General features: G+C 40.6%; 1 protein-coding gene across 2 annotated transcripts in view; it reads left to right on the top strand.

Moving 5' to 3' along the window:
- afg2a (AAA ATPase AFG2A) overlaps positions 1-16,754 on the top strand; it is an 88,106-nt gene extending 71,352 nt beyond the window's left edge. For both annotated transcript variants that reach the window (XM_088991226.1, XM_088991225.1), the window contains exons 17-18: positions 6,430-6,594; positions 15,347-16,754. In XM_088991226.1, the coding sequence (XP_088847352.1) occupies positions 6,430-6,594; positions 15,347-15,556 (375 nt within the window). In that variant the 3' untranslated portion in view covers positions 15,557-16,754. The remainder of the gene's footprint in view (positions 1-6,429; positions 6,595-15,346) is intronic.
- Positions 16,755-18,273: the final 1,519 nt, after the last annotated feature.

Genomic DNA, 18,273 nt, shown 5'->3' with positions numbered 1-18,273 from the left:
CCACGTCTGCACTTAAAGAAAGTGAGTGTGGAAAACTAGTCCGCCAGCCACCGTAGCGCTCCGTGTGGTTTGGTTCGTCCGCCGAAAACTAGTTGGTATAGTACGATAGTATATCCTCTCAAATTTAATGTTCGTAAAGCAAAATGTCGGTGAGCTCAAGCATTCGTAAGCTGAGGTATCGCTGTACATGATATGATTTTGCTTTTGTTACTTTTGCAAAATATTGGCATAAAACATGAAGAGCGTTCTTTGTCTCTTGTTTTTGTTTTTACTTTGGTCATCATGTTGAAATCGTTCACGACAAATTCATGATAAACTGGTAGCTTTAAAAGGGTTTTTATGAGATAAAAATATTGGCTTTCAGGACTACATAAACATTCAATGCAGCGCTTAGACTCCCTTCTTATTGATCTATCTAGCCATCTAGCTAGCTATCTATTTGCTATCTATTAGCTATCTATCTATATAGCGAGCTATCTAGCTACCTATCTATTTGCTATCTATTAGCTATCTATTCGTTATCTATCTATCTAGCTGGATTGCCAGCCAGCTAGACAGCTAATAGATAGCAAACTAGCTAATAGACACAGCAACAATAATAATACATTTCATATACTATCTAGCTATCTAGATACATATCTAGTTGCTATATATATAGCTATTAGCTGTTTATTCGCTAGCTTCCTATCTATTTGATATACTTCCGGGTTGAGTGAAGGCTGGCGCGTGTGGCTGCCGCTGCTCACCCTCAGAGAAACCTCATCCTCATCCTGTGACTGTAAAGTGACCTGGAGACTTTTCAAAGGCGATTATAAATGAAATGTATTATTATTATTATTAAGAACGCAGCTACAAGGGCTTATTGCGCGCGCACACGCATACATCCACTGAGCAAATGCACTCTGGCCGCTGACTCGGGGGTGATGGTTCAAATCCTCTGTCACAAAGACCTTTTACTTTTCCTTTTTTTTTTGCGCGTTGGCAGCTTGGGTTACCAGATTGTCGTCACCGTGGCGACAAAAAGAGAGAGAGAGAGCGAGCGAGCGAGCGAGGGTGACCTTGTCTGTGAGGAAATCTGACACAGGTTTCCTCATGCTGCGTGGGGAATTTTTCTTGCCATCTATCTATCTCGCTTGCCTTCTATTGGCTATATAGCTAGCTACCTAGCTATTTGAGTCAGGAAACATATGAACTAGATAGCTAGCTAGCTATTAGCTATCTAGCGATCTAGCTTGCTATCTATTACCGATATAGCTCGCGACCTCGCTATTTGAGTCAGGAAATATATTAGCTAGCTAGAGCTAGCTAGCTAGCAGCTATCTATCTAGCTTGCTATTTATTAGCTATATCGCTAGCTACCTAGCAATTTGAGTCAGGAAACATATTAGCTAGCTACCTATCTATTAGCTATCTATCTAGCTTGCTATCTATTAACTATATAGCTAGCTACCTAGCTATTTGAGTCAGGAAACATAGTAGCCATCTACCTAGCTAGCTATCTATTAGTTGTCTAGCTATCTATTAGCTAGCTAGCACGCTAGCTAATAGCTAGCTCTATATTTTAGAGTTATTCAGGGTTGAGTGATCGCTGGCCGTGTGGCTGCCGCTGCTCACCCACAGAAAATCTTAACCTGTGATTGTAAAGTGACCTTGAGAGTTTTGAAAGGCGCTTACTATTGCAATGATGTGAAGTGCTTTGTTATAGCTGTTGTGGATGTGCTATTTCAATTTTGACGAATGTTTACGTTGTCTATGGTAGTGAGGGATTCCAAAATCTTGATTGATCTTTTATCTTTTGTTTTCATTTTCCTTTTTTTCTTCACACACGCACGTGCACGTGCACGTGGACGCACAATCGCACGCACACTTCCATTCTGGTCTCAGCTCAAGATGAGCGGAAACAAAAAGCAATGTTTACATTTCACGCAAGTGGAAACGGATCCGGCCCAGTCGCTTGGGTCACTCAGCAGCACTGCTGTTTATTTTAGTGTGTGTGTGTGTGTGTGTGTGTGTGTGTGTGTGTGTGTGCGTGTGTGTGTGTGTGTGTGTGTGTGTGTGTGTGTGTGTGTGTGTGTGTGCGTGTGCGCGTGCGTGTGCGTGCGTGCGTGCGTGTTTTTGTATGAATAGTCTTGTGAGGACCACTACCATTTGATACCATACGTAGTGAGGATATTCTTGACCGGTCCTCACAAGTTTTTCCATTCTAAAAAGGCTATTATTATTATTCAAAGTGGTTCAAAGGTTCAAAGTCAGCTTTATTGTCAAATATGCTAATATGCATGACATACAGCACAGATTATTATTATTATTATTATTATTATTATTATACCAAATATGTGAACAATAGATACGGTTAAGTGAACGCTGGCGCGTGTGGCAGCCGCTGCTCACCCACAGAAAAACTTCTCCTGTGACTGTAAAGTGACTTTGAGAGTTTTGAAAGGCGCTTTGAAATTAAATGTATTATTATGAATATAGATCGAGAGAGAGCAGATCATTAACAAAAAATATATATAGCATAACATTAGCATTTAGCCTCTTGGAAACAATATCGCATTTGATGACACTCTTGAGCTGATTTTATTTCCCGTGGAATACAATTGCGTTTGCTTACCTTGGTTTGCGTCCTCGGTGTGCCTGTCCATTTAGCAGCTGTGATTGGCTGGCCAGCGTTGAGGGTTTGAGGCTTAGCTTTAGCTCAATTCATGAAGAATGCTGGTTTTGTGCAACCTTGGCTCAGACAACCTGGCCTTGAGTCCAAGCCAGTCCAGTTCAGGAATGTGCAGGATGCCCACAGGAAGCGGGAGACGTTCAGACTGAAGGCTGAAGGCCAGTTGTTGTCAAGCCAGCAGAAAACTGTGGACAGCTCTCAGGAAACGGCTCTTTGGAAAGCAAACATACGTGTTTTATAGGTAGGCACTTTATAGCTTTTTTTTTTTTTTTTTTTTTTTTTTTTTTTTAAATGACCATAGCCTCCAAAGATTCCACTTTTTAACATGACCCCGCTCTCATTTCCTCTACTTTTCTTCACCCTCCTGGAATAATAATCGGACGTCTAGATGGATAGTTTGCTAAAAAGAGGGATAGTTAGCCAAAATGATGCATAGTTAGCTAAAAAGATGGATAGTGAGCGAAAAAGAGTGATGCTTTGCTAAAAAGATGGATAGTGTGCTAAAAAGATGGATAAATGGCTAAAAACATTTATAGTTAGCTAAAAATATGGCTAGTTAGCTAAAAAAGATGGCTAGTTGACTAAAAAGATGGATTGTTAGCTAAAAAGATGGATTGTTCGCTAGAAAGATAGCTAAAAAGATGGGTAGTTTGTATTATTATTATTATTATTATTATTAAAAAGATGGATAGATAGCTAAAACGATGGATACTTATCTAAAACGATGGGTAGTATGCTAAAAAGATGGCTAGTTAGCTAAAAAGATGGCTTGTTAGCTAAAAAGATGGATTGTTAGCTAGAAATATAGCTAAAAGATGGACAGTTAGTTCACAACAAAGGACCTTCCAATTACCCGCTCATCATTTCCTTGTCATACGATAACCATTTTCTGATTGGGATTCATGTTTGGCTTGAGTTCGTACGCTCCTTGACGGACTCCCCAAAAGCCATTTGAGGTGTGAAGTCTAACATGAGTGCATGTCTGTACACGTCGGCCATTTTGTAGAATGTGATCAAGCGGTGGTGCGCCTCAAGGGGGAGAAGAGTTCAACGCACGCGTCATTAGCGTCATTAGCTTGTCCTGTCAAAGCTTCCTTTCTTTCATGTGTGCAGGCTAGCGGAAGTTTAGCTGCTTGTTAGCCGGGCACATTAGCACATTCTTACCAAATGAGGCTATCTTATGCTATGCTTTAACTGAGCAATATTTTCCAAGTTATGTTCATTAAATATCGAATAAGAAAAAATGTTTTTAGCTAACTATCCATCTTTTTAGCTATCTTTCTATCTAACAATCCATCTTTTTAGCTTACAATCCATCTTTTTTGCTAACTAGCCATCTTTTTAGCTAACTATCCATCTTTTTAGCTATCTTTCTATCTAACTATCCATATTTTTAGTATACTACCCATCTTTTTAGCTAACTATCCATCTATTTAGCTAACTATCCATCTTTTTAGCTAACTAGCCATCTTTTTTCGATGGACCATTCCTGTACGACTGAGAGCGTACACAGACGTAGCCATTTTTTTTTCTTTTTTTTTGTCTTCCAACCCAAGCCAGCAATGCAAAAATCCCAAGAGCTGAACAACAAGAAGCTTTTCTGCGCCAACGGGCTACTCCTTTTGTCAACGCCGGGCCACACTGCCTTTCCCTTTAGCTATCTATCTTTTAGCTATCAGTCTTTTTAGCTAACTATCTTTTTAGCTAACTATCTCTTTAGCTAACTATCTTTTCAGCTATCTATCTTTTTAGCTATCTATCTTTTTGACCATCTATCTTTTAGCTATCTATCTCTTTAGCTAACTATCTTTTTAGCTATCAATCTTTTCAGCTAGCTATCTTTTCAGCTATTTATCCTTTTAGCTAACTATCTCTCTAGCTAACTATCTTTTTAGCAAGGCGAACCAAGCGCTTATGTTCCGACCTCTCAAGTTCCGCGTACAAACATGGTCAAACCAGAGAAATAAAAAGGCTGGAAAAGTGAAATGGCAATTGCCTCTCCAGGGGGGAGAATGAGGAAACCGTCGGCAAAAGGGAGGCGATTGTGCCCTGCACGCTTTGCACACGGGGAATTTCAAGAAGCACTACCCAGCCTGATGTCAAACTAGCTTAGCTAATAGAAAGCTAATTCAAGAGAAAGCTAGCTAGCCAGCTAGTAGATAGCTGATAAATAGCTTATTGTTGTTATTGTTACTATTATTATTATTATTTTTATTATTATTTCATCTGTGTAAGCTCTCAGTCGTACAGGAGTGGTCCATCGATGGAAAGGTTACTTCAGCCGTCACCTGTACTTCTTTCAAGGTCATCGGACGTTTCGCTTCTTATCCAAGAAACTTTGTCAGCTGACCTTGAAAGAAGTACAGATGACGGCTGAAGAAACCTTTTCATCGATATTATTATTATTATTATTGTTATTATTATTATTGTTGTTGTTATTATTCTTGTTACTATTGCTGTTACTATTGTTGTTAATATTGTTGTTACTATTGTTGTTACTATTGTTGTTACTATTATTATGATTATTATCATGATTATTATTATTGTTGTTGTTGTAATTATTATTATTATTGTTATTTTATTATTATTATTATAATTATTGTTGTTACTATTGTTACTATTATTATTATTATTATTATTGTTATTGTTGTTGTTATTATTGTTGTTATTATTATTGTTATGATTGTTATTGTTGTGACTAGTATTGTTATTGTTATTATTATTACTGCGTGGGCATTTGAATCTTGTCTGGGTTTTTACTGTATTCCTTATTTGCCTGCCGAAGATGTGCTTCGCACGGTTGAGTGGAGCTCTGTGAGACGCTCGCACTTGTCGCTCCGTCTGCTTGTCTGTGCTGGAGAGGCGCCTGCCACTTAACCACGTCTGACAAGGGGAGACAGACCAAGGCTTTTGGATACGTACTCACAAACTGTTTTGGGGGTCACACGGAAGTGATCTCGAGGAAGTGGAGCCTGGCTCGGCCAGGTCGTGCCAAATTGGCGGCCACTCAAGTGGACTAACTAGTTCTCTTGAGCTCGCGAGTGGATGGAGTTCATTCTTCGGTCTGGATAGACTGTCCACAATGTTTTGTTTCAGCATCGAGATTGGTTTCGGAAATGGCAGTGTCTGAAACTCATGACAAAAAAGTTAGCGGGCACCAGGGCAGACAACTCTGTAAAGTTGCCTGCCCAGCCATAAAGTTGCCTGGCCCATTTTTCACAACTTGAAAAACAATAAGACGACTCATCGCAAAAAAAAAAAAAAAACATTGTTGCAAAGGAAACTATATTATCTTACGTACTGTAAGTTGGACACCTGACGTAAAAGTTGTACGCCGCGGGCATCCGGGCAGACGTTATTTCAGACGCTGGAAATGGCTGATGAAAAATGTAAATGGGAAGTTGAAAGTTAAATGTCAGGCTGGGACTGAGGTTGGTGCTTTGTGCATAGATGCTTTCCTATGCAGTGACAAAGACAATCTCGTTTTGGCCATTCGTCGGAAGTACATGGTCCAAATTTGGTGTAGCCAGACAATTTATCTCGGACAAACTTACCATAGGTGCAAAATGACCCTGAAATATTAGCTTTAAAGTAAAACGAGCTGATCTTTTCGAGTACTTGAGGTTTTGTTTTGTGGGACTTGTAGCTGTTGCTTCCCGAAGCTAGCTCTGACTCCAATGAATTTCACTGCAGTTTTTAATGAACCCTCAAACATAGGTAGGCCATTTACTCCTCGTGTCCTCTTTCCCATCTCCTAGGCTTTAATGCGACCGGGTCGCCTCGACCGAATTGTCTACGTTCCTCTCCCGGATGCGCCGACTCGACGGGAAATATTTCGCCTGCAGTTTGTCAACATGCCTGTGGCCCAAAATGTGTCTCTGGATGATCTGGTGACTTCCACGGACAAGTACTCTGGAGCTGAGGTACGTTTGTTTACATCATTGAGAATCACTCGCAAACGATGAGAACTTGGTACAAGGTTTCTTCGGACCAGTACCTTCTCTTAGGACTAGTACCTTCTGTCATAACCCGGAACTTCTCTGAGGACCAAATCCATCACTTGGGAGTACAACCATGTCTTCCGTACAAGATAGTTCCTTCCCTACCTGTAATTCCTCTTTTGGGATTGGTACGGTATCTGCAGACTTTACTAGAACCTGCATTGACCTGGGTTAATTTTTAAAACCTTCTTCTGTGGACGGAAGTCAGGTTCAGGACATCTGCAGTAAATCGAGCAAAACGGAGGTTACCAGTGGGTCTTTTCTCTTGTCTTGCTAAAAGAAGGTCAAAGCACACCTGCAGGAGGTATGCAGCGATAAACCAATCTTCTCCCCCCCCCCCCCCCCTGTTGTGTTTGACATAAGGCTCGTATTGCTTGCCTGCTATCTCATCTGTGGCGGTATGGCTGATTTGCCATCAATTGAAACTTCTCCACTGAAGCCTCACAGACGTTTGAAGACAAGCCATGGCTGATGAGTTTGACCTTTTGCTTTTAATGTTGAAATAGCAGTTTCCCTAGATCCCGTTTACCGGGCTGGCACGGAGATTTTTTTTTTTTCGCATTCTCAATGAAATCGTTCCAAATGATCCTCTCCGGTTATCTGTTTACATGTCAACTGAAAAAAATCGTTCCAAATGACCGACTCCATCTTCAATACTGTGGTTAGACTCTCCTCTTTCATCATAAAAGTTTTCCTACATGTCATTTACAGTGATACCTCGGCTTACGAACCCCTTGGCTTACAAACTTTTCGGTTTACGAACGTTAAGTTGATGAAAATTTTACCTTGGCATACAAACTATTTTTCGGGATACACATGCAGCGCCACAATGAGTGATGTGTCGTTCGCGAACGAGCCCGTTCTCCTAACAAGGAAATGTCAGACGACTTGTTTTTGTCCTCTATTCCCCGCCCCCAGCCTTCGGTTAAAGCTGCACGAGATTGGTCAAGAACGCAGCAGTTGGGGGGGGTGTTACAGAAACACACAGCTGCAAATTAAATAGATAGGCAGAGGACAGAGAGAGAGTGAAAAAATGGATAGAAAACAGTGAAATTTTGACTTGTTTAAACATTGTTGATAGTTCAAAGGCACAGTGTAGACTGCAAGGTTAAAATATCCCATCAATCAGGCTCCACAAATAACCAGCACAAGCCATCTGAACACTGATTCAAAAAGCTATCAACCCGGCTAAACAGAACACAATTGATGAGGAACTAGGTAAAATTATCACAGGGACTTGATTATACAATACAGTTTCTTTAATTACAATACCATAGCACATTTATTAGACATAAAATAAGGTCTATTTTGTGGCGTTTTAACGCTTAGAAAATTAGAAAGTACAAAATGATGTTTTATGTGGCCCTGGGAACGGATTATTCTCATTTTAATGGTTTCCTATGGGAAATTAATTTTTGGGATACACACTTTTGGCTTTATCTAGCTCCCTGGCCGACTATCTAGCTTGCTATATATTAGCGATAAAGCTATCTAGCTGGCAAGCTATTAGCTATCTATTGGCTAGCTAGCTTTCTTTACAGCTTGAACTTTGTGATGCTATCTTTCGGCCAGTGTTTTTTTTTTCCCTCCTATTTGCTAACCGTGATTAAAAGTAACACTTGCGGCCTTGGAGGAGGTAATCGACATGTCATTTGTACAAGATGTCATGTTCAGTCATCTCATTTCCTCCCATGTTTGTCCACGTGCACTTTGCTGCAAAAGTTTGCGGGTAAGAAAAGCACATTTCACTGGTGCACATCACACAGGTGGACTTTTACACACCTTGACATTAGCGCACACACACGCACGCACGCACACACACACATACACAAAGAGGTCGCTTGAGTGTGGGTGTGTTTGGTAAATATGAATTCTCAGTTGCTGCGGAGAATACCGAGCTTTCATTCATCTGATTAAGGGGCGAGGACAAATATGCCCTTAAAGGACAACCGACACTACTTTTTTTGTTTTCTGACATCAGAAAAACGTTTTAAAGCATCTCAAATACCCAAAACATGCAGTCTGATATTTTTAGTCAAATGCAAAACACCAAGAAAAATGACTTCAAGTGTCCAAAATCTGCAAAAAATTGAGCTGCGAATTGGGCATTTTCAGCAAGTCCCGCCCCCTTGTTCGTGACGTCACGCCAGGACGTCTTGCCTTGCTGGAGAATCAAAACAATGGCTTCAGATTGGGAGAAGATGCTTTCTTGTTCCTCATTCAGTTATGAATATGATTCAAATAGTTCTGAAGAGGAAAGCATACAAGTTTGCAATCCATTAAAGAATTTATTCCGTGTCATTTTGAGGCAACATTGGGGGGAAATGGAGCACCCAAAAAAGGCTAGCGACAAAGCTCCGTGGAAACGGTCTGATTTCTTTCCTTGGAATTCTATCTATCTATCTATCTATCTATCTATCTATCTATCTATCTATCTATCTATCTATCTATCTATCTATCTATCTATCTATCTATCTATCTATTTCTAGCTCTCTAGCTCTCTCTCTCTCTCTCTCTCTCTCTCTCTCTCTCGCTCTATCTATCTCTATCTATCTCTATCTCTCTGTCTCTCTCTCGCTCTATCTATCTGTCCGTCCGCCCGTCGAGCTATCTATCGAGCTAGCAATAGATAGATGTATCTATTGAGCTCTCTATCGAGCTAGCTATCTATTGAGCTAGCTATCTATTTAACTATATTTCGAGCTATCTATTGAGCTAGCTATCTATCTGTCTAGCTATCTATCTAGCTATCTAGCTTTCTATACAGTATATGTCATGTACGGCATGCACTGCAGCAATGTCTTTTTGTTCTTTTCTTCTTTGCTGGCTTAGCTTTGTGCTGTTACACTTTTATGTCCTGTGACTGTAAAGTGACCTTGAGAGTTTTGAAAGGCGCTTATAAATGAAATGTATTATTATTATTATTATCATGCGCTTGTGCACGCACGCACACACACACACACACACACACACACACACACAAAACTATTCTGGACTCCTCTCTTTCCTTCCACGCTGTTTTTTTTTTTTAATTTTTTTTGCGGTGGCTCCGTGTTTGTGTTGGAACAGCACGCTGCGCAGATGCTTCCTCTTTGGCTTTTTAGAGGATCAACCCTTTTTTTGGCTGGCCAAGTGTTCCACCGTCCTTCCATTTAGATGTTTGTTTGTTTGTTTGTTTGTTTGTTTGTTTGTTTTTCATAACTACAAGATGCAATTAGTGGATGGTGTGAACGCTAAGACATTTTGACGGAAAAAAGACTGAATGACTTGACTGCGATGATTTTCTCCAAACATGGAAGTGAAATACATTCAAAGGACAACCGACACCACTTTTTTGTTTCTGAACTGACATCAGAGAAACGTTTGATAGCATCTAAAATAGCCAAAACACGCAGGATGATATTTTTTGTCAAATGCAAAACACCAATAAAAATGACTTCACGTGTCACAAAACTGCCACGGAGGGAACGCCTCTGACCGAGAAAGCCACACACAATGCATTTTGGGTACTTTTTTTCATCTGAAAACACAGTGTTAATGGCTAGATTAGAAGTAAAACACATAAATAAAGCCATGGTGAATCATTGTGTGTTGCACCAAGACTACTATTTGATACTAGTTGACACAAATTGCCGGCAGACAAATCAGCCCATTTCCAATGGAGCTTGGGCGCCATCTTGTGCATTTTCTGGGCGCTACATTAGAGTCCAGACGGCTCAAATTGATACTGATTCATATTCATAACTGGATGAATAACAAGAAAGCATCGTCTCCCAATCTGAAGCCATTGTTTTGATTCTGGAGCAAGTCAGTTTGTGAAGGAGTATCCTGGCATGATGTCACGAACAAGGGGGCGGGACTTGCTGAATCTCCACAAGCTCATTTTGTGGCAGTTTTGGGACACTTGAAGTCCTTTTTATTGGTGTTTTGTATTTGACTAAAAATATCAGCCTGCATGTTTTGGCTATTTTAGATGCTTGAAAACGTTTTTCTGATGTCAGTTAGGAAACAAAAAAATGGTTTCTGTTGTCCTTTAAGACTTGAAGCATGCTGCTAGCTAAAAATGGCTACGACGTGAAGACTTCCTTCCACCTCTCTCAATCTGTAAATGTGAGCGATTGTCTGCGAGGGGTGAGGCTGGCAGCAGGGGGGGAAGGACTGGACGTCGCCGGCTGTCGACACAAGGCTGGATTGATAGTAAACACACCCGCACACACACACACACACACACACACACACACACACACACACACACACACACACACACACACACACACACATGCACACCCGCACAGTTGATGTGCTGCTCACAGGCCCTTCATTAAGGCTGTCTGATACGGTCACTGAGCGCCTTTGTTGTGAGAGGAAGCCAGAAAAGTACACCAGACTGATTTGAGCCCTTATGGGATGTGCTGCCTGACGCCATTAGGCAGCTCACTCTGTTTTTTTTTTTTTTTTTTTTTTTTTTTTTTTAAGCAGCCCCAAGGGAAAGGGCTTATTTTTGTGCTCAGGTAAGGGCAGGACAGGAATACAACGCTGGCAGCACACAGCATGTCGGTTGTCGTTACATTCTGTCGAAATCACATGCGTGCATGTTTGTGTGTGTGCGTGTTTGTGTGGCTCTCACTGAAAAACATTTGTAAATACAGTAAAGTCTCGTTATATCGATATTCTCGGGAGTCGGAAATAATATCGATATATCCATCCGACCCTGCGCGCATGTAATTTTCTCCTTGCGTTCATAGAAATAGTATTGTAATAAGCGGTACTATCCATATAACCGATATCGATATAACCAGACTTTACTGTATTTTCCTTTGATGGTTCTCTTAGTCAAAAAGATTCCTGAGCCCTGATCAAGAGGCTCTCAGTTCTGAGATTTGCTGAGTCGAGACTCGGAACGTTGGCCTGATGATAGCAAATCTATGGGGGGGGGTAGATGATGATGATGATGCGGCAAAAAAGAAAAAGTAGCTAACAGTACGCATCTCTGTGCAAGTCCATGAGTTAAACACTAAATGCCTGTGAGTGACGGAGGCCTGAATGCTCGCTGAATCTTGCTTTTGACAGCTTGTTTATTTGCTGATCATACAAATATGTATTAGACACATTTTTATCAGCGAACCTGACGCCAATCAAGATGATTATTTTGTCTCCCGTTTGGCATCACCAGCTTCTTCTACAGTACCAAAGTCAGATTAAAATACCCAGCAAAAACGTTTTTTAAATTTGACACAGCAAAAAAAAAGCCAATTTCACGACTATCATTAAAATAAATAGTTCAATAAATACATAGATAAACACATAGATATCGATATCTAGCTAGCTCGTGCTACAAAAGCTAGCTAAAAAGATCTTTAGCTAGCTATATTGTATAGTAATAATAATAATACATTACATTTTAAGCGCCTTCCAAAGCTCTCAAGGACACTTTACAATCACAGACAAGCATAGGTACTACAATCAAAAAATAGAATAAATAATATACAATTATAAATGGAAACAAGAGAAACAGCTACACAAAAAAAATGCTATATATTAGCTATCTGGCTAGATATACAGCCTTCTAGCTCGCTGGCTAGCTATTAGCGTGTTGGCTCTTGCCTATCTATTAGCTAGCTTTCTATCTATTTGAGTTACTTCTGGGTTGAGCGAGGGGTCCTTCGAGCCGTCAAGTTTGCCAGCCGCTGTCGTGACTGCGTGTAATTGAAAGCAAAGAGGTCGTGTTTGCACTTTGGACACGGCCACGTCCCAAATGTTGCCTCAACACATATTGGAGTGACAGGAGGGCTGCTTTGGAAGCAGACATAATCCCCTTCGATCAAATCCACCTCCAGAGGACGACCGGCGGAATGCGACGCTCCACGAAGGAGCTCAAGTGCAATCCCTGTTTTTCAGACACCGATAGTGACCCATGTACAGGTAACATCCGACTTACCACCGAGTTCCGTTCCGACCAAACGGTCGTAAGTTGAAATACATTCCAAATGTTGAATAGAGACTTTGAATAGAGGCTAATCATTAATGAATTAAGAATTAGTCATTTGGAGCTGGTGCTCATTCGCTCTTCGCTCATTTTGTCGGACGGGAAACAAAAGCTATCAAGCTAGCTATTAAGCTAGCTACCGAACTATCTATTGACTATTTGCTATCTAGCTGGCTGGCTGGCTAGCTATCTAGCTAGCTACCTAACTATCTATTTACTATCTATTAGCTGTCTAGCTAGCTATCATTTAGCTATGTAGCTGCCTAGATAGCTATCTATTAGCGACTGTATCTATTATTTATTTATGTTTGTTTATTTTGTTTATTTATTTTTAACAAATGTAACAGTTTAAAAGTTGCATTTTTTAAAGTATTTTACAAATCTAACACTTTAAAGGTTTCTATTTTAGTTATTTAGTTATTTTACACATCTAACAGTTTCACGGTTTATCCTGTGACTGTAAAGTGACCTTGAGAGTTTTGAAAGGCACTTATAAATGAAATTAATAATGATTATTATTAGTATATAAATGACTGGCAAACTCCCCCCCCCCTGTGGTGCCGTCACGCGGTCGATTGCTGTGCAAGAGTGAGATGATGGCTGGCCAAAATTGTCGTACGCATTGCCGGCCTGCTGTTGCGTTGGAGTGCCAGGCGAAGAATTAAAATTTTCTGGAGGTCGTGGTTGTAAGTACGGGTGGTCATAAGTCAAGCCGGTCGTAAGTTGGGTGGTGCCTGTATGTCATCAAGAAGCTGCACTGTTGAGGCCAACATTTCTTTTTCTCCGAAAGATTCTCTCGAAATTCAAAATATTATTTACAATTTCAAAAAGTGAGCGCCAACTTCCATTTTGAATCTGAAATCCATGCATGCCAACCAACCTGAGACCTTCTGTAGTGCTATGTTGGAATCAATCCACAGCTGCGAATGTGGTGTGGTTTACTACACATACACTAGAGGGTGTGGTTGGCCAGGAAATAACTTGTGACTTGAAGAAAATTAAGAAATACAGTGATACCTCGGTTTACGAACCCCTTGACTTACGGACTTTTTGGTTTACGAACGTTAAATTTATGAACATTTTACCTTGGCGTACAAACTTTTTTCGGGATACACACGGAGCGCCACAATGAGTGATGTGTCGTTCGCTAATGAGCGCGTTCTCCTAACAAGAAATTGGCAGACGACATTTTTTTGTCATCTATTCCCCACCCCCAGTCTTCAGTTAAAGCCACGTGATTGGTCAAGAACGCAGCAGTGAGGGGGCGGGGGGTTGACATTAAAGAGACAGGCAGACGACAGCGATAGAGAGTGAGAAAATGGATAGAAAACAGTGAAATTTGGACTGGTTTCAACTTTGATAGTTGAAAGGCAGAGTGTAGACTGCAAGGTTAAAATATCCCATCAATCAGGCTCCACACACAACCCGCACAAGCCATCTGTACACTTGATGCAAAAAGCTATCGACCCAGCTAAACACAACACAATTGATGAGGAACTAGATCAAATTATCGCAGAGAAAGCACCTACGAGGGATCATTCCTCAAGATGGTGTTTCATGATGATGAAAGCGGCCACTCCATTCCATCAAGCCATCAACGACCATCACAAAGGTCAATAAAACCACTTTATTATATAGTACAGTTTATTTCTTTAATTATAATACCATAGCACATTTATTATACGTAAAATAAGGTATATTTTGTGTAGTTTTAAGGCTTATTGAGTAGAAAATGATGTTTTATGGGAACCTGGAAACGGATTATTTTCATTTAAATGGTTTCCTATGGGAAATTAATGTTTGGAATACACACTTTTCGCCTTACACATACTTTCTGGGAATCAATTAAGTTCGTAAGCCCAGGCATCACTGTACTGTCATGAAACTCTTCAAATGTTTACTATGAGCGTGTGGATTCAAGATAAATTCATAAAATTAATGAATGAAAAAAGGTTTCCAAAAATAATATAGAAATATTCATTCATTCCTTTTGCTTTGTGTGCTTTTTTGACCGCATTGGATTTGTCGAGGTGTCCCATCCCATTTTTTCTTATGTGTTTAAGGGTGCGCTTGATTTCTATTGTGTCGCTAATGCCGATGGGCCTTTCACTAGACTGCCCATGTGAAGTCTTGTGAAGACCACTTACATTTTATACCATATGTAGTGAGGTCATTTTTGCCGGTCCTCACAAGTTTTTTTTTTCATTCTAAAGGCTTCTAGATGGTCCATATATGCATCTCTTAAAGTTTGAGTGAGGTCCTTGCAAATGCACCCAAAATGATTTTTTTGGTGTGTATTTTCATTTCACTCGGATACACACACTTTTTACTCACTGTGTGTGTTTATGTGTGCGCGTGTGTGCGTGGTTAATGAGAGGAAAAAGTTCAGACCACAAAAAGTCAAACGATATTTTAACCAAATTCACACTGGGGTGAGGACTTTGAATGTACTCCTACAAAGTCCTCACTCCTGCTGTTATTTCAGTTTCAAGTGCACTTTTTATTGCTTTGTTTTTCAAGAAGTTCAAGTGGGAAATGGGCTGACATTTAGTCTTCAAATGGAACACTAGTTCTTCTCTAAACTTATCAGCAACGGTGGTCCTCACTCCTTATCTGGAGTTATCCGGACCTCACAAAAGCATTGAAACAGGAATGTGTGTGTGTGTGCGTGTGTGCTTCCTGTCCCAGATAACAGCCGTATGCCGAGAGGCGGCTTTGCTAGCCCTGCAGGAGGACATGAAAGCCGAGCACGTGGACTGCAGGCATTTCCAGAGCGCCCTAGCAGCCGTGAGACCACGCGTCCCCGACGCGCTGCTCCAGTCGTACGTGGCCTACCAGCAGCGACACGCCGCCGCCGCCGCCGTCGTCGCCCCGACGTCTTTTCTGCCCCCCCTCTGATGTCTTATTATTGCTTTCTGGCTCAAAAGTCAATCCCATCATGTCAAATACATTTTCTGTGAATGGACATCGTGGGAACATCAAGGGTAAAAATGTCATTGTGGTGACTTTTGTTTTACTTTTCGTATTCACGAATCATGTTAGAGTGTGCGCACAAATGGATTGTTATCATTTTGGGGATATTTTTTGATGGAAAAGATGTCATGTTCATTTGGATTGAACAGCAACATTGCAATCCGTGAATTTGTGTTTTGCTTTAGTTTTGTCTCCATCGAGCCACCCAAAAAATGGATGTGAGATGTATGAACCTTTCCCCAAAAATACATTTTTTGGTTATTCCTAAATTGCTAAATACTGGATCATAATTTTGAAAAAGACATTTGAAATGAACCAAAGTTGGTCTCATTGCCACAGTCACATATTTTATGGTAAAAATGCTTAGTTCTGTAACATAGATGTCACATTGTCTTTAATCTAAAAAAAGAATGAATCCAACATTTTATTTCGGGTATATACCGAAAAAAAGGACACATTGTAGCGGTCCTTCCATCACGTCAATGCGTTTTGCCGTACTTTGTTTGGTCTGAAAACTTCGTGTAGCACAGAAAAGAGGCAGAAGCGGGCGACAAAGCTCCGTGTAAGGAATGAATCAGCCCGTTTCCACAGGCTGATTAATTCTTCGGAGCTTTGTCGCCATTTTTCTGCCTCTTTTTGGTGCTACATTTCCCGCCCCCAGATACCTCAAAATGCCACTGAATAAATTCTTTAATGGATTGCAAACATGTATGCGTTCCTCTTCAGAACTATTTGAATCATATTCCTAACTGGATGAGTAACATGAAATCATCTTCTCTGAATCTGAAGCCATTGTTTTGATTCTCCAGCAAGCCAAGACGTCTTGGGGTGACGCCACGAACAAGGGGGCGGGACCTTCGGAAACTGGCCACTTCCGGGGTCATTTTTTTTTTTTTTTTTTTTTTTTTTGCAGATTTTGGACACTTGAAGTCATTTTTATTGGTGTTTCGCATTTAACTAAAAATATCATACTGCGTCTTTTGGCTATTTTAGATGCTATAAAACGTTTTTCTGATGTCAGTTAGGAAACAAAAAAGTGATGCCGGTTGTCCTTTAAATGCACTTTAGTATGGTATTAAAAAATGTGTGATGAATTATTAATTAAAAAAATGTCACATCCTTATAGTTTGCAACGACTCTGACAAATCCATTCATATATTTAATTGAAATACAATGTAAAATACAAAAGAAAAGAAGTCAATAAGGACCCCCATTGACAAATAAGGGCGAAGCAGTCGACCCCCGTTTTCCCTCGATCCTCCATTTTGTCTCTTGTCCGATGAGATTTTGATGTCCAGTGAACCATAATGGCGTCACCGTCGCCGGCCATCTGTTGATGTGTCGCAGCAGCAGCAACTCCATCAAGCGCGAAACTTCCTCAAAAAAACTCTCCCCCAACGCTTTCGTTGTCTTCTTTGATGAGCGCGTGTGCGTGTGTGTGCGCGCGTGGAGGACGCCCATTGTTCCGTCGTGTATGGATTGTTCCATTTGAATGGCAGCCCCATTGACTTTGTATTGAACTTCCCCTTTTCTCATGGATCCGGATGTCGCGCATCCGCGACACCAATCAAAGCAGACAGTCGGAGGGGGGGAGGGGCCGAGGAGAGGGGGGAGGGGCCGACGAGGTGGCGTGGGGCCAGGGGGGCTTTTCCCACTCACCCACTCCACAAACGGATTTTTTAAGGTGGACCGGAACTGATGTGAGCTGCATGTGTTCCAACGGGAGACGAAATCGCACATGAACCGTCCACGTCACGAGCATTCATTTCTTACACACAATTTCTTTGAGATTCTGTCCAATATTTCAGATTTCATTTAGTTCATCAGAGGTCATTGAATAATCATTTAAAACATAAAAGATAAATATTTTCAAAATAACCAACACATATGATTTGAGTTGTGAATATGATATGACGTGACATAATCAATAATAATAACAATCCATTTCATTTCGAGGCGCCTTTCAAAACTCTCAAGGTCACTTTACAGTGACAGGATAAGTATTTTCTGTGGGTGAGCAGCGGCGGCCACACGGGCCAGCGTTCACTCAACCTGGAAGTAACTCGCATAGATTGAAAGCGAGCTAGCTAATAAACAGCTAATGGCTAAATGGATAGATAGCTAATATATAGCAAATAGATAGGTGGATAGCTAGATAGCTAATAGATAGCAAATAGATAAATAGCTAGATGCGATAGATAGATAGATAGATAGATAGATAGATAGATAGATAGATAGATAGATAGATAGATAGATAGATAGATAGATAGATAGATAGATAGATAGATAGATAGATAGATAGATAGATAGATAGATAGGTCTGACTTTAAAGTGAGAATGCTGACTTTATTCTCCTAATTCTGGCTTTAAAGTCAGAATTCGAAGAGGATTAGGGCCACTGAAGAAATTCTATGGAAGTACAGAATTCTACAGAAGTACGGAAGAGTACTAGTTATCGAGAAATAAAAGTACTAGAATGTCTATGTCGTCTTAATAGTTCATATTCTGTGGGTCCTGCAATTTGAGTGACAATGACAAAAACCCTGGCACTGGAGTACTGGAGAAGAAATAAAGTCAGACTTGTGAGAATAAAGTGAGTGTTTTGTCAACCATATAGTTTTGTTCTTTAGTGGCCCTAATCG

The sequence above is a fragment of the Hippocampus bargibanti genome, linkage group LG02, assembly GCF_051943395.1.
Source record: "Hippocampus bargibanti isolate YZ-2025 linkage group LG02, ASM5194339v1, whole genome shotgun sequence".
In the NCBI taxonomy this organism is placed as follows: domain Eukaryota; kingdom Metazoa; phylum Chordata; class Actinopteri; order Syngnathiformes; family Syngnathidae; genus Hippocampus; species Hippocampus bargibanti.
The sequence above is the reverse complement of the archived record's forward strand: the minus strand, read 5'-3'. Positions and strand labels throughout refer to the sequence as shown.